The sequence below is a fragment of the Hippocampus guttulatus genome, chromosome 17 (genome assembly GCF_054856545.1).
Source record: "Hippocampus guttulatus isolate MCC_2025c chromosome 17, RoL_Hgut_1.0, whole genome shotgun sequence".
Classification (NCBI taxonomy): Eukaryota; Metazoa; Chordata; class Actinopteri; order Syngnathiformes; family Syngnathidae; genus Hippocampus; species Hippocampus guttulatus.
Window position 1 is genome coordinate 3,713,582 of NC_141277.1, and position 20,261 is coordinate 3,733,842.

General features: G+C 41.5%; 2 protein-coding genes across 2 annotated transcripts; both read right to left on the minus strand.

The window, feature by feature from the left end:
- Positions 1–737: 737 nt before the first annotated feature.
- Positions 738–4,827, minus strand: cplx4a (complexin 4a). Its single transcript, XM_086135800.1, has 3 exons — positions 4,473–4,827; positions 3,038–3,125; positions 738–1,666 (listed from the first exon to the last, which is right to left on the minus strand). Exons 1-3 carry the CDS (start codon positions 4,634–4,636, stop codon positions 1,439–1,441), a joined length of 480 nt encoding a protein of 159 aa, XP_085991926.1. The 5' UTR covers positions 4,637–4,827; the 3' UTR covers positions 738–1,438.
- Positions 4,828–9,091: 4,264 nt separating this feature from the next.
- lman1 (lectin, mannose-binding, 1) lies at positions 9,092–19,715 on the minus strand. Its single transcript, XM_086135519.1, has 13 exons — positions 19,393–19,715; positions 17,976–18,130; positions 16,374–16,481; positions 15,972–16,033; positions 14,805–14,904; positions 14,579–14,702; positions 13,822–13,880; positions 13,553–13,685; positions 12,942–13,129; positions 12,593–12,669; positions 9,736–9,901; positions 9,546–9,670; positions 9,092–9,459 (listed from the first exon to the last, which is right to left on the minus strand). Exons 1-13 carry the CDS (start codon positions 19,667–19,669, stop codon positions 9,423–9,425), a joined length of 1,611 nt encoding a protein of 536 aa, XP_085991645.1. The 5' UTR covers positions 19,670–19,715; the 3' UTR covers positions 9,092–9,422.
- Positions 19,716–20,261: the final 546 nt, after the last annotated feature.

Here is a 20,261-nt window from a genome sequence, read left to right on the forward strand (position 1 = left end):
TCACATTTTGAGCAAAAATATGAACACACACGGATGATGGCTGGATGGAGTGGGAGGGGCCGTCCGACAAGCTGCGCCCGTGTGATCCTATTAGATGTTAATCTTCAGACTGCAAATCCGCAGCCGCTCAAACTTGGGCTGCTGTGAAACACTGTTCAATGTATAAACCCCCCCCCCCCCCCACTCCAAACACACACACACCCGTGGCCCCAACTACCTTCCCCCCCAGCCCAACTAACCCCTAATCGTCCCCTCGTTGACAAGTGTTTGGATAATGCCCAATTACATTAAAACCGTCCCTCCAACCAGGTATTAATCGCTCTTATTTTGATCATCTTTAGTGGCCGCGCGGAGCCGCTTCTTGAATGCATTTCAAAATCCAATTAAGGATTTGAAATGTGATCCCGTCATGTTGAATCAAACATAAATGCAATCATGCGATAGTTTCGCCTTCCCTTAATTGACTTATGCAAATCCCATGATTCGGTGAGAATCGAAATATCGTGGGGGGGGGTGGCACATCTGCAATATATCACAATACTTATTAGTCCGTATTTGTTAAAGCAACACTCTCAAAAGAGGTGGGTAAAAAAAAAACCCAATCGGGGTCAAAAAGGTCATATGACCCAACTTCCTGGGTTGTTCTGTACAACAAAATGACTCAATTTTTCTTTGTGACCTGCCCGTCGAGAAGTCTCTCCAAAGAGAAATCAGAAAGCAGCCAACTCGCACAGAAATACTACATCATACACGTCTTTATTCCATCCACACCTTCACGTCATTTTGTTGGACTCGCATGGTACAGTCCTGCGATGTTGCAGAGTCGTATTTAGTACACATTGTGAATTGCAAACCAAGGTGAGAAAATTCTAAGGATTTTATTGTCGATATTTTATTTATACCATCTCAGTATATTTCCAAGTGGGTTGTTTTAGGTGTGTTACAATCAAGGAAGAAATTTGCTTCCCCGCCTTCCCGATTCTTAAAATAAACATATATCATACCATGCAAAGGTCTTTGGACCACCACTAGCTTTGTTCTTCTCAAAACAAACAAAAAAAAACAAACAAAAAACATCTTTGATGCAACGCATGAATTTTCGGACAGATAGCAGGATCAAGTTAACCACAAAAACAAATCCCACAAAATTGACTCTACTTTTTTGGTGAGGCTCGGGATTAAGGTGCAAATAACAGGAAGTTTTTCGCAGTGGTCACACGGATCTGCTCGAGATCCAGGAAGTAATGCGCTAGTTAATAAACGGATGGATAAAACAAATACAATCATTTTACTTATTTATCTTTTTGTTAACAGTTCGCCTTGGCGGAAGTCGTCGCGCTACTTCCCGATTGGCTGCTTTCGATCGCTACAAGAAGAAATCCAACGGTGGCTTTTGCACAGCAGCTTCTTCCTCCCCCCCCTCGCTTGAAGGTTTCCCTCACATGACGGCGCACTTCTCCTCGGCTTTGGTCTTGAGCTCGGTGACTGTGGCCGACGCCTTCTCCTTCAGCTGGTCCATGTCCATGTTCTGCAAGTTCTGAATCTGGCCCATGAGGGAGTCCTTGCCCTCCTCCTCGGTGGCGTCCTCGTCCACCATCTTGAGCAGCTCCTCGGGCACGTCCACGTCGTCGCCGGCCATCTCGATCATGTTCTCGTCCTGCTCGCTCTGCGGCAAACAACGGTGAATAAACGCTTGCGCTTAAGTTGGTATCCGTACGTATTGGCGTGATGATGCGAGATTTTCCGACATGCCCCGCCCTATTTGTCAGGAAATGATGAAAGAGTCCAAATAACAAAATCGTTTGGCCTTGACAAAAAATAATAATAATAAAGTGATAATAAAACAAAAAAATTAATCACTTATATTCAACAATTGAATCATAACTTTTCAATGATGACTCATCACATTTGATGTTCATCTCTGAGAATAGCATATTGTCAATTAAAAGTATGACACTTTATTGGATGCCACATCATTCCAAATGCAAAAATATGTTTTTGAGGAAGTGAAAAGTCGTGCTGGTTTTTCAAAATAAAATCTGCCATTTTGTTGAACTCATCTCTTTTGAGATGATCGTGCCTGCACAGGCGGGGGTCATGTGACTCTAAGGTCCAATGATGGGGATTAGTCCCGGCCCGCGGTCTAAAGATAACGTCCACGAGTCGCACGAGACGCTAATTCCATAAAACGACCGACGACTTCCTGTTAGTCAGTGAAAGTATTTACCTCGTCATTTAACCCCCCCCACCTTTCCCCCCTGCTTTCAATAATGAATCCATTGTATCCTCTTACTATTGTCGCCATGCCGCAAATGTATTTTGCTTTAAATAAAGACACTGCGGCCTCTGTTGTTGCACATACAATGTAAAGATCATTCGAGCGGAATAATTAGATTTATACATTGATGTGCTTTAAAAAAGCCACAGAGCGACTATTGTTTTTTTTTTCATTTTTTTTTTCCATCACGCAATAGCGGACAAGGTCGCACGCATGCATTAAAATCACACTTTTTAAATAGAGTTTCCCTATTGTTGTGTGCATTAGAAGCTGTATTCGAATTATAAATGACATACATACCTTTTGTGCTCCCCCATGCCGACTAAATGTTCCATATTCGTCCTTTTTTTTCTCTCTCTCTCTCTGTTTGGATATTACGCGGTAGGGGAAGTCCAATTACATGGGTTGATGCAATAGCGAGTGATCCTGGGATCTCTGCTCAGTGGACTTTTGCCTTTTACGAAAGGTAACAACATTTAGAAACCAACAAAACGTTAAAAAAAAAAAAATCTTTGATCAAGAAAAATCTATGCCGAAATACATTCGATTCTAAACAACTATACGAACCCAAATACTGCCTTCCAATTAATAGTCCGCATTTTGGGGGACATGAAAATCCGTCCAGGATTTCAAAATAAAGGTGCGCTTGATGAATTCCCTGTGCCATTCCACTTTTATCATTCAAAGACAACCTTTTAAACCAAAGGGCGGCCTCGTTTATTGTAATTGTAGTCTTAGGACGATGAGGACTTTGCTTACCTTAGGCAACCTGTACTTTTCCCTGAGGCACACCCTCAACGTCGCCCTCTCGGCCTTCTTGTGCAAGAAATCCGCATCTCTCTCCATCCTGAAACACATTCATTCATTCAATTATGGTCCAACCTGCAGGGAGTAGGCTTCATAACCAACAGGGGTGCCACCACATCCCATTCTGCAGGTGCGCCATAATAGGAAGGAAGGAGCAGTTTTTTGTTTTTGTTTTTTGGGGGTGGGGAGTTACCCAACAACGGCGTTAGATATGGTAGTGTATTGCATTTGTGTGATCACATGCGTGTACGCGTGATTAATTAATCACATTCTAATGCCCAATAACTGCTCGAGTGAGCCGTTGTTAGGTTAACCCTCCCCCGCTAGAAAAGTAAACTTTCTCGTCCCGCGTTTGACTCTTGTGCAACATTTCTTTGAGGTGAGTACTCATTTCTCAGCCAATTAAAGATTGGGATTATCAGACCAGACTGGGAGGAGCACGTTTAAAATAGCAATAAAACACAAACATATGCCCACAGGCTGTTTGGGTTTTTTCTTGAAACATTGGACATACCCCCTAAACTTCAGAGGAAATGTTATAAAAATCCCACAAAAACACGTCATCTGCATCTGCACAGTAAATGTTATGATGATCATAAAAAATATATATATACAGTGTATATATATATATATAGAGTTGATTGAGTCTATATTTTTATCATAAATTTAGGCATTTGGAGGAGTTTATGCAAACCCAAATGGTTCCAATATTGTTTCAAACGTTAAAAGAAATAACTTAACAAACGATTAAAAAAAAAGAAAAAAATACACTTTCCTAACCAATAATATGCCTGCACTCAAATGTGCTGCTCATGCAACAATGCTACATGTGTTTATTTTATAGATTGATTGTAGTGCAGCCCTAATTCACAACATGACGCTTGGACAAAGTAAATATTCACATCATATAAAAAAAAAAAATCCTCAATTTTCTGGCTAATAACTAACATTAATTCATTTGATTGTGTGTGATTGTTTACCAAAAAAGTCTCTTCACTGAAAATGTCATGAAATGCATTGATCCACATGGAGCATTTAGAAACAATGTAGCCTGGACATTGTTAAAAAAAAAAACCAAATAAATAAATAAATAACATCAACTGACTGAAATCAATTGAATCCATCCATTTTGTGATTGCTTACTCAAATTATAATGTGAAACGTCATCCAGAACTGAGGAGGGGGGGGGGGGAATCAATGAATGAAAATCCAAAAATACGCAGCATGTCGCCTGGACAATGTTAATGTTTTCCACATAAAATATTCGACGCGTTAGATGTGACGACTTGCTGTAGGATGGCAGGAGTGCAGTATTTACGCAAATCAATGTGAGATTGCGCTCGACAAGGTCAACCCGCGCTAATCCAAAATGGAGGCCCTCACTTACTTCTCCTCCACCAGTTGTTTCTGGTACTCCTCGTATTCCTCGCGCGTCATGCCCGCCGCCTTGGCCGGGTCCGAGGGGGTGGCCTCCTCCTCCTTGTCTCCTCCACCGCCCAGGCCCATTCCTGAAAGCGGGTTCCCGATCATGCTCTTGATTAAGAAAGCCATGGTGACTTGTCGCTTGTTCTTTTTTTTCTTTTTCTTTTTAGGTGGTGGAGGGCGAAGAACAAAGAAAAAGGTTTGGGTTGCTTTCCGTGCTCCGGTTCCTTTAGCTCCCCTGTAGCTGTCGAGCTAACCTGCTGCCTGTCTATGCAACCAAGGACGCACTGATGACCAGCAACAAACATACACAATCCCTCACACACGTACACACTCGGTTGTGTGCTTTTGCCATAATCTGGATTAAATCCTGCGCAGCGACACGATGCTAAGAGACAGATGGCCTGTTTCCACATCTATTTTTAAATCAAACGGGGCTTTCAGGCCGCTTGCATATTTATTTATTTTTTATTGATTGTGCACCAAAAAGTAAGTTTGTTTTTTTTTAAACAGAATTCGAGTTGAAACCCGAGATTGTTGATTTATTGAATTGGCGGAATACTATCAGCGTTACGGTAGCGAGCCAAGCGGGATTACGGGTCTTGTTTATCCCTGCTGGAGCCTTTCTCCATGCCGTGCTGTTGTTTGAGGGGGAGAGGATGATTGACAGGCGGGAGAGAGAGGGAGGTAGCATTTGTGACTTCTCAATCATCATCATCATCTTGACACATTGAGAACGACAGAGGGCTAACTACATTTCGGTCATTTGCCGTTTATGCTGTTTAATTTATTGGATTTGTGTAACACTGTGCCACTTCAAAACTTTAAGAAAACAACGACCATGCATAGGAAGGCATTTTTAGCCGAAAAAAACGACCATGTATAGTAAGGCGTTTTTGACCGAAAAAAAACGACCATGTATAGAAGGCGTTTTTGACCGAAAAAAACGACCACGTATAATAGGAAGGCGTTTTTAGCCGAAAAAAAACGACCATGTATAGTCAGGCGTTTTTAGCCGAAAAAAATGGCATGGATAGTAAGGCGTTTTTATGTCGTTTTTTTAGGCTAAAAACGCCTTACTAAACTATGTCGTTTTTTTCGTGCCAAAAACGCTTTACTATGTGTTTTTTCGGACCAAAAACGCCTTACTATACTATGTCGTTTTTTTCGGGCCAAAAACGCCTTACTATACATGGTCGTTTTTTTCGTGCCGAAAACGCCTTACTATACTATGTCGTTTTTTCGGCTAAAAACGCCTTACTATACATGGTCGTTTTTTTCGTGCCGAAAACGCCTTACTATACTATGTCGTTCTTTTCGGACCAAAAACGCCTTACTATAATATGTCGTTTTTTTCGGACCAAAAACGCCTTACTATACTATGTCGTTTTTTTCGTGCCAAAAACGCCTTACTATACTATGTCGTTTTTTTGGGACCAAAAACGCCTTACTATACTATGTCGTTTTTTTCGGGCCAAAAACGCCTTACTATACTGTCGTTTTTTTCGGGCTAAAACCGCCTTACTATACTATGTCGTTTTTTTCGTGCCAAAAACGCCTTACTATATACTATGTCGTTTTTTTCGGGCCAAAAACACCTTACTATACTATGTCGTTTTTTTCGGCTAAAAACGCCTTACTATACTTTGTCTTTTTTTTCGGGCTAAAAACGCCTTACTATATACAATGTCGTTTTTTTCGGGCCAAAAACGCCTTACTATACTATGTCGTTTTTTTCGGGCTAAAAAAAACGCCTTATTATACTCTGTCGTTTTTTTTGGACCAAAAAGGCCTTACTATACTATGTCGTTTTTTCGTGCCAAAAACGCCTTACTATACTATGTCGTTTTTTTTGGGCTAAAAACGCCTTACTATACATGGTCGTTTTTTTCGTGCCAAAAACGCCTTACTATACTATGTCGTTTTTTTCGGGCTAAAAACGCCTTACTATGCAATGTCTTTTTTTTCGGACCAAAAACACCTTACTATGTCGTTTTTTTCGGGCCAAAAACGCCTTACTATACTATGTCGTTTTTTTCGGGCTAAAAACGCCTTACTATACAATGTCGTTTTTTTCGGGCCAAAAATGCCTTACTATACTATGTCGTTTTTTTTGGGCTAAAAACGCCTTACTATACATGGTCGTTTTTTTCGTGCCAAAAACGCCTTACTATACTATGTCGGTTTTTTCGGGCCAAAAACGCCTTACTATACTATGTCTTTTTTTTCGGCTAAAAATGCCTTACTATACATGGTCATTTTTTTTCGTGCCGAAAACGCCTTACTATACTATGTTGTTTTTTTCATGCCAAAAACGCCTTACTATACTATGTCGTTTTTTTTCAGGCTAAAAACGCCTTACTATGTCGTTTTTTTCGGGCTAAAAACGCCTTACTATACTCTGTCGTTTTTTTCGGACCAAAAACGCCTTACTATACTATGTCGTTTTTTTGTGCCAAAAACGCCTTACTATACTATGTCGTTTTTTTCGGACCAAAAAACGCCTTACTATACTATGTCTTTTTTTTCGTGCCAAAAACGCCTTACTATATACTATGTCGTTTTTTTCGTGCCAAAAACGCCTTACTATATTATGTCGTTTTTTTCGTGCCAAAAACGCCTTACTATACTATGTCGTTTTTTTTGGGCTAAAAACGCCTTACTATACTATGTCGTTTTTTTCGGACCAAAAACGCCTTACTATACTATGTCGCTTTTTTTCGGACCAAAAACGCCTTACTATACTATGTGTTTTTTTTCGGACCAAAAACGCCTTACTATACTATGTCGTTTTTTTCGTGCCGAAAACGCCTTACTATACTATGTCGTTTTTTTCATGCCAAAAACGCCTTACTATACATGGTCGTTTTTTTTCGTGCAAAAACGCCTTACTATACTATGTCGTTTTTTTCGGGCTAAAAACGCCTTACTATACTATGTCGTTTTTTTCGTTCCAAAAACGCCTTACTATACTATGTCGTTTTTTTTCGTGCAAAAACGCCTTACTATACTATGTCTTTTTTTTCGGGCTAAAAACGCCCTACTATACTATGTCGTTTTTTTCGGCCTAAAAACGCCTTACTATACTATGTCGTCTTTTTCGTTCCAAAAACGCCTTACTATACTATGTCGTTTTTTTTCGTGCAAAAACGCCTTACTATACTATGTGTTTTTTTTCGGACCAAAAACGCCTTACTATACTATGTCGTTTTTTTCGTGCCAAAAACGCCTTACTATACTATGTCGTTTTTTTCGGCTAAAAAAGCCTTACTATACATGGTCCTTTTTTTTTCGGGCCAAAAACGCATTACTATACTATGTCGTTTTTTTTCGGGCCAAAAACGCCTTACCATACATAGTCGTTTTTTTCGGCTAGAAATGCCTTACTATACATAGTCATTTTTTTGGGGCTAAAAACGCCTTACTATACATGGTCGTTTTTTTCGGCTAAAAACGCCTTACTATACATGGTCGTTTTTTTCGGGCCAAAAACGCCTTACTATACTATGTCGTTTTTTTGGGCTAAAAACGCCTTACTATACTATGTCGGTTTTTTCGGCTAAAAACGCTTTACTATACATGGTCGTTTTTTTGGGGCTAAAAACGACTTACTATACATGGTCGTTTTCTTCGGCTAAAAACGCCTTACTATACATGGTCGTTTTTTTCGGCTAAAAATGCCTTACTATACATGGTCGTTTTTTTTCAGCTAGAAACGCCTTATTATACATGGTCGTTTTTTTCGGCTAAAAATGCCTTACTATACATAGTCATTTTTTTGGGGCTAAAAACGCCTTACTATACTATGTCATTTTTTTCGGACCAAAAACGCCTTACTATACTATGTCGTTTTTTTCGGGCCAAAAACGCCTTACTATACTATGTCGTTTTTTTCAGCTAAAAACGCCTTACTATACTATGTCGTTTTTTTCGGACCAAAAACGCCTTACTATACTATGTCGTTTTTTTCGGCTAAAAACGCCTTACTATACATGGTCGTTTTTTTGGGGCTAAAATGGTCGTTTTTTTCGGCTAAAAACGCCTTACTATACATGGTCGTTTTTTTGGGGCTAAAAACGCCTTATACGTGGTCGTTTTTTTTCCGACTAAAAGCGCCTTACTATACAAAACACCTTTTGAACATATTGTTCCAGTGGAGAGCCACTCAAAAAAGCAAAACAAAATATAGGCACGGTCAGATTTGCATTTCACAGTGCCACTTCATCACAACTTTAATAATAACCTGCTAAATATCTCAGTGTCAAGAATTTTCACATTTCTGTTTGTGTGTATTTATTCTTCATTAAACCTCACTATGGTGGAGCGGCCCCGTGGTCGGCTGGTGAGTGCGTTGGACTCCCAGTGTGGAGGTGCAGGGTTCGATCCCAGTTCCGGCTTTCCTGTGTGGAGTTTGCATGTTCTCCCCTCCGAAAAACATGCGTGGCAGGTTAACGGAACACCCACTTGTCCCTCGGTGCGAGCGCAGATGGAAGACAGACGGGTTGGGCTCTCGTACGCCCCCGGATCAGAAAATGGATGGATGGTGTCAACTGTTTGTGTTCTCCAAACATGTCAGTCGAGGTGTTTGTGTGAGAGATGTTTTCATCTTTATTGATACAAAATTACACATTTTAAAAAATGACACAGGTTTGCTGTCAGCAAAGTCCGGGAACAATGAAGGCAGAGGGTTTTTTTCCCTTATTTTTCAACAAAAATCCCCAAATAGGTGTGACCAGGCAAAAATACTGTCAGAAAAAAAGTTTTGCATGTCACTTGTCAACGGCATCAAATTAAGAATCTCAAAACTGTTTAATTCTTTTACTTCCAGGTACAATAACTTAAATTTGTGCAGAGTTAGGGCTGGGGTGGAAATCACCCAAAATATATCCTGACACTGGATGACAATGGTGGGGCATCAGAAGAACTTCTTTGCTGCTGCTTCCTGTTGGCTTCTACGGGAGAGAAAAAAAAAAAAGACAAATTAGCAGTTCATTGAATTTGCATTCATTCAAGAAATACAAAATAAAAAAGAACTTACTTGTACATGATATAACAGAAGAACAGAACCGACTGGACCACAATGAAGATGACAAAATGGACAGTAGACAAGCAGGAAGGGAAGGGGGGAGCCTCGGGGCACTTTTGGACCTTCTCACCGGGATTCTGCAAGGGGTTCTCATGTTAGTGCGCACAATGGGACTATGGGAACGCAAACTCTGCATTCTGACCTGAGCGCCACGCTGGACCAGGTGTTCCAGGTCGCGTCTGACTGAGTGTAGATGCTCTTTGATGTCGTTGAAATGCTGAATGCTCTCGTACGTGGCCACCCCGCCGCCACCCTGCTGCAGCTGCTGGGCCGAGCCGATGTGCTTCAGAGATTCGTAGAAGGTATTCCTGCCGAGATAAAGACCGTAATATGAAACAAATTGGGGGACGGTTTCCGGTACAGCGATCAGTAGGTCAAATCTAATTATCGTGAGGGAAAGAAATTGTGATGTTATGAGAAAGTTGAGGGGGTGGGTGGGGGATATTTAAAGAAAAGTCGTAACATTGGAAGGAAAAGTTGCAACGCAAGAAAGGATTCCTTAGTTCTGAACTATTCTACTCTACTCTAACCGATGGACTCATCTGATTATTAGTCAGAGGAGTCCGATTTTCATGTTGGCAAACACGATTTTACCCCCAGTACGTATCACACTTTTTTTATTTATTTTTTTAACCAGTGGTACAAATTGTCCCCTGTGTAATCTTTTTAATCCCTATTCACCAGAGGATCTGGATAGCCAAAGTTGGGACACCCCAAAATTACCATCTGATAAAACAGGTCATGATTGCCAAATTAATCCCTTCTAAAAACATGTTCCAACATCAGATTACAAGGGTCGCATGGGTTAAGGAAAGGACTAGCCGCGATCCTAACAGACAGAATTAGCATGTTGGAACGCAAATGTCGGCGACATTTGTTCGTGTGAATGACAATTAAAAAAACGTGTTACCCTACAAGAAAAAAAAGCGGATGCAAAAAAGTTGGCATTCTACTAGGTTTGCCTTTATGTTGGGCGAAATGTTATGTTACAATAAAAAACAAAGTGACTAAATTAAAAGTAGCTGCAATAATATTAAACGCAACATTAAAATCCAATTATAATATTAAAAGAAAAATTATAAGAAAAGTCACAAAGCTGCAAAAAATATCTTTGCAACCTTTCCACAAACGTTTTGACGCTACAAGAAAAATGCGGTCAGACTATGAAAAGAAAGTAGCGATGAAAATAAGAGCATTTGTTTCTGTCGAAGAAAAATGGACAAAATATTACACACACACATACAATGTTATTTCATTGACTTTGCTGTTTCCCTGCACTTTAATAAAAAAAAATTTTAAAAAGAAAGAAAAGGGTTTAATCCTGCATTTTCAGCGGGTCGCCTTGGTCATACAATAAATCAGAAGAAAATGACATTTCTTCCAGTTGATTAGAGGCAGGCAGTAAGCAGTAACTTTCTCTTATCATCTTAAAACACGTCTAAGACGATTAGGATGAAAGATGAGGAGGGGGGGAGGAAAAAAAAAAAGCACAAATGAAAGGAAGTTCTGCGGGGCGTTTGTAGAGCAAACTGTGTTGAGGCCGTCCGTGTATGGCAGATGTGTTTGAAGACGCCTAATCTGATACGCCGTTAAGACGTGGCCTTTTCTTGGCGCATCAACAAAATCTAATTTGTTTTCATATACAATAATAATAATAAGAATAATAAATCTCCCTTGAGTAAGTAAGTGAGCGTTTGATAATAAAGCCGGCGTCTAATCTTCATCTAGTGACCCATTTAGGGATATTTCCTAATCCAGTCACTAGCGGTGAATCAATTTGGAACCTTTCGGGCCGGGTTGGCCTTTTACTGCCGTCAATCAGATGATCGGCGCGACACCTCCAACCTGAGACTTGGGGGGGGTCAACGTTATAAGAATTAAAAAAAATAATAATATGAAAAAAATAAATAATAATAAATCATGTCCGCATGTGGGATTTAGGCCACGTGGACAGCTTGCTTCTTTTTATGATACATGATGACAAAGATTAATGTGACATCATGTGAAATCTTTAATATCGATGTGATTAATTCGTCATGCAGATGGCACGCTGAAAATTAAGACACAATCAAATGGTGACGGACACAAAAAAGAGAGACATTATTTTAATCGTTAAAACAGCACGGCCCCCACCAAGTATTAGGGCCACGCCGAAGGGGGAAGAAAGGGTCGGATCAATTGAAAGCAAGGCGGGAAAAAAAATGATCCCAAGGTTACGAGAATATAAAATTGCAAAAAAAAAATAAAAAAACGTTGCTGGAATACGGTTTTCTGAGAAATACTGAGAAGAAGAATGGACTCTGGAAAGAGTTGGGTCAAAGATAACGCACTTAAGGGTCAAAAAGGGGACCAACTGTGACTAGGGTCAATTTGACCCCCTTTTTTTGTGGGCTGGCTGAGGACAAAACAATGCAATATTTGGGCTTGTTTTGTGGGGGTTGTTTCAAACCGACTCAAGTCGTGTTCAGTGCCTTTTGTGGACCCATAATTGTGTTCTTTTTGAGCTAACAGAGAAAAGTGTAACAAGATTAAAGGCATAACGTTATGAGAAATGTGCAATTTGACGAGAATAAAGATGCAAAAAGGTGATAAAATCATAACAAGTATATCAAAATAAAAGTCCATCTTTTGAGGATAAAAAAAAAAATGTAGATGAGAGAGAGAATAGGCTTTCACTCTAATGCAATAAAATCACTTTTTGGGGGTTGTTTTTTTTTCTCCCTCTCTTCATAGTATAAGAGCCCTTCAATTTAAGAAGATTATGAGCGGGCGAGTATTACGGCGCGTATCATGCCTTGTCCATGTACCTTTAAAAAACAGACTTACTTTCTCATGTATGTCATGAAAGCATGATCACGGGATTACCGAGGGCAGCCAGTCAGACACCTGAGATGTGCGCAGCCCGAGATTAAATATGATTTCTGGGGTTTAAATGCCGGGATTTTCCCTTTGTTTTGGTTTTTGGCGGACGTTGGGAAAAAAAAACAAGAGAGACTCACCTCAACTCATTGAGGTTTCTGAGCAGATCGTGTTGGGAGGAAACAATAGTGCCCAGCTGCTGGGTCGCCACGTCCAGCTAAAATAAACAACAGCATGGTAGGAGGGGCTAACATTGGGAAAATAACATTCCATGAACAACTTTGTTGCAACTGTTGAAAAAATGTCATCTCATTATAAAAAAAAAACAAAACACTTAATTTTACCAAAAACAAGTTGCAAGATTACGAGGTAAATGAGTCTTAAAAACAAATTATAACCCCGGCAAAAAAAAAAAAAAAAGCTGTAATTTACATAAAACCCCCAAAAATTCCGAAAATAAAGGCCTACTTTTTCCAATTTGAAACCCACCTGGGCCGAGCCGGCGTTGGCTCCGCTCTTGGAGATCTCGTCGGTGACGACGGTCACGTAACGGCGCTGCTCGTCCAGGATCATGGCCAGCTGCCGGTTGAGCTGCTTGATCTCCAAGTGGATTTGGTTCTGACCCTCAAACACCTGACGGATCTCTCGATCGTTCACGCTCTCGTACAAATTGTCGACTGCGGAGGGGGAAAAAAAAAATAAAATCTGAAAATAAACAAAAGCGTTCATGATCTCATTTGTTGCGTTTTTAGACTCAAACACCCCCCATCGCAGACAGGGGGGAAAAAAAGAAGAACAAAAAGGATATTGGACATTTTCAAAAACAAAATTCACAAGAAAATAATTGGAATGTGATGCAAAAAATAAAGAAAACCGAAAATCATAATATTACAAAAAGTTGTTTTTGTAGCGTTGCGCCATTAGCAAAAGTGTTGGAATTTTAATCCAAATCATATGACAAGAACCACGCCAAATTGTCACGAGAGAATATTTTACAAGATCGTCACGTAAGAATAATGTCCGATTACAAGAAAAATCGAATGAGATATCGCAAATCTGTTCAAAATGTTACATAGAACAAGATCCAAAAGTGCACTAACTTGGCTCTCCTTGGACATCGGGGTGCTCTTTCTGGAACTCCTCTTTTTTCCTGTCAATCTCTTGCTGGAAATTGTGGAATTCCTCCTGGTACTTGTCCTTGTCTTCTTTAGGAATCTCTCCTTCTGGTAGATGCTTCAAGAGGGCCGCCGCAGACAAAAAAAAAAAAAGAAGAAATAGAAAAGCTTGAGTGAATTCAAGAGGCTTGGACCGATTCATTTGCACACAAGCCGAGTCATTTGGAGGAGGGGTTCTAGCAAATGCAACTTACCGGTGCCTGGCTCGGTTCCATGAGTTGGTATAACAAGAAGGAAAAAACGTCGTGGTCATCTGGCACGAAGAAGAGTAACGAGGGTGTGGGGGGGGGGGGGGGAGATGTTCATTAAAATGACGGTCATGTATTGGGATAGGAAGATATTGGAAACAATAACACCAATGGTATGTGGAATAACTCAAACGAGGGCCAATTTCCTGGAGTTCTCAATGAAACAATATTAATCGGCTAAACTCAATGTCACAACTCGAAATGGATGGATGTAAACAAACAAAACAAAACTGTTCTTTCATTCGATGAGGAAAAGGTGCTACATTGGACAAAATAAGATAACATTTATTTGGGGAATTTTGCATTCAGCCAAACTTTACACTTCATCTTGAAACAATTAGCCTGCTTTCTAATCTGAATTTGAAACACTCAAATCTTATTCCAAACTCCGATTTGACTTGAAATCCTTGTTTGAGAACCCAAACCCGAGTTGAAGACACTTCACCCCGATGAGAATCCCTCATTTTTGAAACCCCCGTGCAAAACCTTGACCAAGTTTGGAAAAGCTAACGCTTGCTTGAAAACACCCGCGTGGGTGTTATTTGAAAACTCATGAGGTGAGGTCTAGCCTCGGTTCATTTCCCTGACGGAGCCCCTCATTTTGAAATCAAAATTTGAAAACCCGACTTGAAATCCGAAGTGCTAAAATAAAACCCTATCTTGAAGCCATCAGTTGAATCTAGCAGCGCCCCCCAGGGATTACCTGCTACTGTGCCAGTCGCAGCCGAGAGGCCGAAGAAGCCCTCAGCGGGAATGATCATGTTGTCCACCTTGGTGCAGAACTCATAGTCGTCTTTGTCGGCAGTGAATCCGTTGCTGATCATCACCTGCGGAAGCACCAGAGGATTGGCACGACAGCCAAACATTGACGGAAAATGGGCCAAGCATGCCCCCCCCCCCCCAAAAAAAAGTGCATAGCCGCCACGTACCGTCAGCGTCTTTTTGTAGTAGGTCACTTTGGCTCTGATGGGATACGGTTTGTTGCGGAAGTCTCGCAAACACGTGCCCAAGGCTTGTGTGCTGCCGTCTCTGCCAACACAATTTGCCGCATCACTGTGGTGGTCTCCGCCGGTGTGGGAAGCGTTATTTTTTATCGGATCCTTTGACAAACTTACAATAACATTGCAGTGTACCGAAAGGGATGGCGCCCTGCCGCCAAAGGGGTTTTCTTCTGCGTCTACAGCAGACCGTCACGTTTATTTTTCGCCTTTTAATTTTATTCCCAATATTTTTTTTTACTTTAATAAACAGTAACAGGTTTGCTGTATTGTTTTTTTTTTCTTCAATCAATAATCTACTCGATCAATTTGTATGTAACCACTGAATTATGAGATGACGGCAAGTAAAATATCGTACAAATTCGAGATGTGCATGCTAACTTTTTATTCGGCTCTAAGTCAGCAGTGGTTGAAATCAAGTCAACAAATATTTTAATCTTGACTTGAGAAACAAAAAAAAAATTTCAAGAATTCGATCTTTTTCAGATGATACTGATCAGCTGAAGAAGAAAAAAATCACGCGATTGTTCCCGATTTCATGGTTGGATTCGGATAGCTACGATGTAAATGAAGACGGGAAGTCATCATGCACCTACCACAAATATCGTTAGATTGTGAGTTCATCTGCGATTCCTACCACAGCTTTGGGGAAATCTTGTCGAAATGGTTTTGCCCACAAAGCATAGACAATAAATTAGGATTGAAAAAGTCAAATGGAAAAATACCCCATCTGATCCACACTTTTTTTTGTCAACAACACAATACATGATCATAATCGAGCAAATCGTCGCCACCGGAAGAATGAAACTCGATAGCACAATAGATGACATTTTTTTGAGCCTGTGTTGATTGAATACTGTATGTGAAAAACATCGACAAGTATCTGCTCGCGTAAACAGTGCGGATTGCGAGACAAACTGTGGCACTGTGGGGGGAAAAAAAGAAAAGTCATTTTAAGCTTTCACTTGGTCTGCGGGAGATTAGGGAAAGATAGGGGATTATTTCCTTTCAAGCAAATATAATCATATTTCCTAATCTTCTTTTAAAATTGCTCAAATGTGAGGTGGCGACGTCAGAGCAACGGAAGTGTTTACTTACTGCTTGTGGTCATAAATATTTTTGCCGTTGTTTCCCACGACGATGACGGCCGGGTTATTTTTCTGGAGGGGGACACAAAACATGCTCATCCTGAACAAATATGCACTCACGCACAAATCGCTAACCGAAACGTGATCAAGCGCGACCTTTTGACCATTTGCTTGTCACGATGGCGGAATAAGCAAAAAAAAAAAAAGAAGTCAATCATCGCCATCTTTGTCAATCAAATCAAAATACTGGCAATAGGAATTTTCTTTTAAGCATTTTTGTTGTACAAGTGACTAATAATTCAAATTGGCCACCTTGCAATGCTAATAATTTGCCTCTCCTAGCCTTGGCCGTTCTTTATTCGGCGACTCCAAAGACACGTCTCAGAAATGAATCGGCGGACTGGACACCGACCTTTCCATCGTTGTCGAAGGAGTCGAAGAAAATTCCGACCCCGTTCCACTTGTCCGAGGAGCCGTACACGGGTCCCAGGTAGCCTTGAGCGTCAGTGAACCAGATGGCCTGTCGTTACAAAACCAGACAAGAGTACATTGAAATGCTTCTTGTGATTGAAACAACAGTACCAAACCAAAATGCCATCATTTTGCCCCCCCCCCCCGAGTGAAAAACAAATACGCTTTTGGCCCGTGTGGAGGTCTCACGTTCAACACAGTATCCATCATTTTTAGGAGAGCAAGTCGGGAATGGATAACAAACGCCCAAGACACGAAATTGACGATTCACAATCAACTCTCGACCACAAAGACTCAATTATCGCAGGCGCAAACACGCTCGACTTGTTGTTTGTTGACAACCAGTCAGGACAAATGATGTTTTCTCACACAACCTGTAAGGCAACCGGCGGGGAAAAAAAAAGCAGCCGCTGCCTTTGGGCTATTTGAACTCGCCACTCCTGCGTTGGATTGCGCTCGATGTTCTGCCGTCGTGGCGCGCCGCCGGCTGAACGCCATTCCAACCTTGCACCCGCACCGTACAATTACAACAAGACTTTGCTTTCTAATTAGACTTGTTTTGTCTTTTTTTGGCTTCTGTGGTTGGTTGTTGTTTTTTTTGTCTCCCTGCCTAGGGAGAACGGATGCAAAATAGCAAATTTCCTTTTGCATTGAAATGCGAGGCTTGGCAGTGAACAAAAAGTTGGCAATTCTGAGGTCGTGGGTTCAAATCTGGGCTGTGTGTGAAATTTGCAGGTGCTCCGGTTTCCTCTCAAGCATTCCAAAAACGTGCGTGGCAGGCTAATGGAAAGCTCTAAATTGTCCCTATGTATGAATGTTGGTTTGTTTCAATGTGCCCTGTGATTGGCTGGCACCAGTTCGGGGCACACCCCCGCCTTTGGGAGAGGCTCCAGTTTGCCTGCAATCCTCGTGAGAATATGTCGTGCAGAGGATGGATAGAATGAACTTTCACCTTTAGGTACAGCAACTGTGGTATGCTTTTTTTTTTATGCTCTAGCAATACAGTTGAGTCGAGTCTCTCATCGATAAAGCCATGAAATACACACAGACCTGAATAGACAAACTGCCAATGGCTCGTTAAACCTGATATGATAATGATAGTGATTACAATAACGAGAATAATAATAATAATAACAATAATAATAATAATAATGCATTTAAATTTGTAGAGCGCTTTTCAAAATAACTAACGATGCTTTCAACCTTTAGAATAAGCTAACAATGAACTAAATATAGAGGCAGACCCAAAAGGTTTGATGAAACGAGGATGTTCAATTACGTTATTGATCAATTTAGAGAGTTGAAATTGGATATGACACAAAAGGAAAAAAAAATCCCCACCCTTAGGAACTTTCATTGCATTAACAAAACAAAAAAAAAAAAAAGCGAAGTGAGTGAAACAAAAGGGCAGCATAGAAGCCGGCGGGGTAAAACACAAACAAGCAAACACAGCCAAGGAGGACATTAGAATAAAGTTAACGTTCCTCACTCAGACAACATGAGATCAAATTACTCGGAAGCGCTCCTGTCAGCTTTTTCTTACCAAGCCGTCCGCTCCCATGCGGCCTCTTCCGGACACCCGGAACATCATCTCGACCTCCCAATTGTTGAAGGACGCCTTGTTCTTGCACCACGCGGACCCCCGCTGACTCTTGAGGGACGGCGCGAGGCGCACCTGCTCCTCACTGGGGATGGCATCTAACCACAGAAATGAGAGATACACCTTAAGACCGTGGGATTGGCACATACAGAAAAGGGACGGATTTACTAAGATCTTTACACGGTTCGGATTTTGGATCCGATCGCTGTTCGGCGAGTTCATTAAAAAAAGGCAGCCGAGTAATCAATGCAGCCCTCGTCCCGGTTCCCCAACATTTGAGACTCCTGACTCATCGACTCCTCAATGTCTCTGCTGGAAGGCACAGTGGACACTCAATTTAACAGACCTGGATGACTCCAGTTCGAGCAGAAAGAAATAGTGGTTGACCAACGTTGATAAAGCAACACTGTTTGGTTGTTTATCTGCACACAGTTAATAAAGCAAAAGGTTCCGTGCCATCCAGGAAGACTGTTTAGCATAGTGAAATTTCTCAAATGTTCTGGCTGTGAAATTTGATTTTTTTTTTTTTTCGGTTTTAAGATTTGGTGTACTCTTGACCTTTGCTGGACTTGGACCTTGTGGACTCTGACTTGACTTGGACCTTTGCGACTCAAATTTGATAAAGGTGGACTTGACTGCAGCCTTCAAAGGTTGAACGCGGTCTCTCGTGTCAGGTCATATACTTTATATCCTGACATGGTCATTTCCAAAAATGGAAACAACACTACGGTAGCTTACGTTGGAACGCTCTTTCTCGCCTATTAACAGTTTATGAATGCGTGTGAATGGAGCGATAAGTGTTATTTTGACTGTTTGTCTCATCATTTAAGACTGTTTTACTGTGACTGATAGTAGCAGTCTCATTTTGAGGGCTTTTATGTTTTATGCTTTATTTTGTGGACATCATATTGTACAATTTGTCCGATGTCTTTATTTGTATTTACTTTTGACATGTTTTGCTCGATTGTCTGCAGCCAGGTCGGCATCGCAAATGGGAATCTGTTTTCAATTGGATCAATACATGAGTAAAGCAATAAAAACAGAGCCTCTTATTATAATACTGTTGGCCTTTCGTGTATCTAGATCTAACTGTACCTTAGCGGTACTTGATGAATCGAGGCCGCACAGTCGAGTCCACTATCAGCTGACTGAGCACCAATCCAGATGCTCACGTTAAACTCGTGACGCAACATCCAACTTTAAAGTTGAATGTCTTACTACTTTTATCTCATTCATTGACAGCTGTCAAAGATGCGCGTTCACTGGCAAGGTTTGATTGGGTTCAACGTGGCGGTTAGCGCCGCTAGTCCGGCTATTGTGGCTTTTGCACGCCCGGGAAGACGTTGACATCTGCACTTACTGCCCAAGTGTATCCAGAAGGGGATCGTGCCGTTCGCCTGGACCAGATGGGGCCACTTAAAGCTATACTTGTACTCGAAGCGGCGGTGGGGAGCCGCGTCCGCCGGATCCGGCGTCTTGACGACGGCGTCCGTCGCGGTGTCGTCGGCGGCCGTCACTTGCACAACGCCGCCGTAACACAGCAGCCCTGCGAGAATGGCGACGAACATCCTCCCCGCCGCCGAGGTCGAAGCGTGCCGCCGTCGCCGCCGCTGTGTTGCTCCTCCGGGCACCGCCATGTTTCCGTGTCAGTGCTGACGTAGCGTTCAATGCGGCAGCACAGGAGCATGACGGGATTGCCCGGGAAGCCAACAGGGCGCCTTCTGATTGGTCAACACCTCTTGCTCACACAAACATGCTGCGGGGAGCCTCCCCGGATGTGACACGTCACGCGTCGATTTGAGTAAAGCCAACACGGCGGGTGCAGGTCCAACGCGACGTCAGTACATCGTGGGACGGAGGACAAGTTTAGATGTCCATAGCCCGCAGTCGAAAGAAGAAGAAAAAAAAAAAATCAGAAGAGCCCCAGCTAAAGGAAAAAAAAAATCTAATTTAGTTGCCAAACATATAGCACTTGACATTAATGTTTTACAACAGTGGTTCTCCATCTTTTTTTCAGCGCTCTATGTACCACCATAATGGAATATTTTGAATATAAACATTGTGCTTGTTGCAGAAATAGGAAAAAAAAAGTTTCTTACATATTCCATCCATCCATTTTCCCATCATTATCCTTACTATAGGGCAGTGGTGGGCAGCATGCGCCCCGCAGGCCAAAATTGGCCCAAGGCCAAATATATCTGGCCTACCAGATGACGTTGATGGAGGGAA

Excerpts from the sequence above, each read along its gene's own strand:
- cplx4a (XM_086135800.1), bottom strand. The coding sequence starts at position 4,636 with ATGGCTTTCTTAATCAAGAGCATGATCGGGAACCCGCTTTCAGGAATG. Across the intron at positions 3,126-4,472 it reads AAACAACTGGTGGAGGAGAA|GATGGAGAGAGATGCGGATT; the intron begins GTAAGTGAGGGC and ends AATGTGTTTCAG. Across the intron at positions 1,667-3,037 it reads AAAAGTACAGGTTGCCTAAG|AGCGAGCAGGACGAGAACAT; the intron begins GTAAGCAAAGTC and ends TGTTTGCCGCAG.
- lman1 (XM_086135519.1), bottom strand. The coding sequence starts at position 19,669 with ATGGCGGTGCCCGGAGGAGCAACACAGCGGCGGCGACGGCGGCACGCT. Across the intron at positions 16,482-17,975 it reads GCATGGGAGCGGACGGCTTG|GCCATCTGGTTCACTGACGC; the intron begins GTAAGAAAAAGC and ends TTGTAACGACAG. Across the intron at positions 9,902-12,592 it reads AGAAACCTCAATGAGTTGAG|GAATACCTTCTACGAATCTC; the intron begins GTGAGTCTCTCT and ends TTATCTCGGCAG.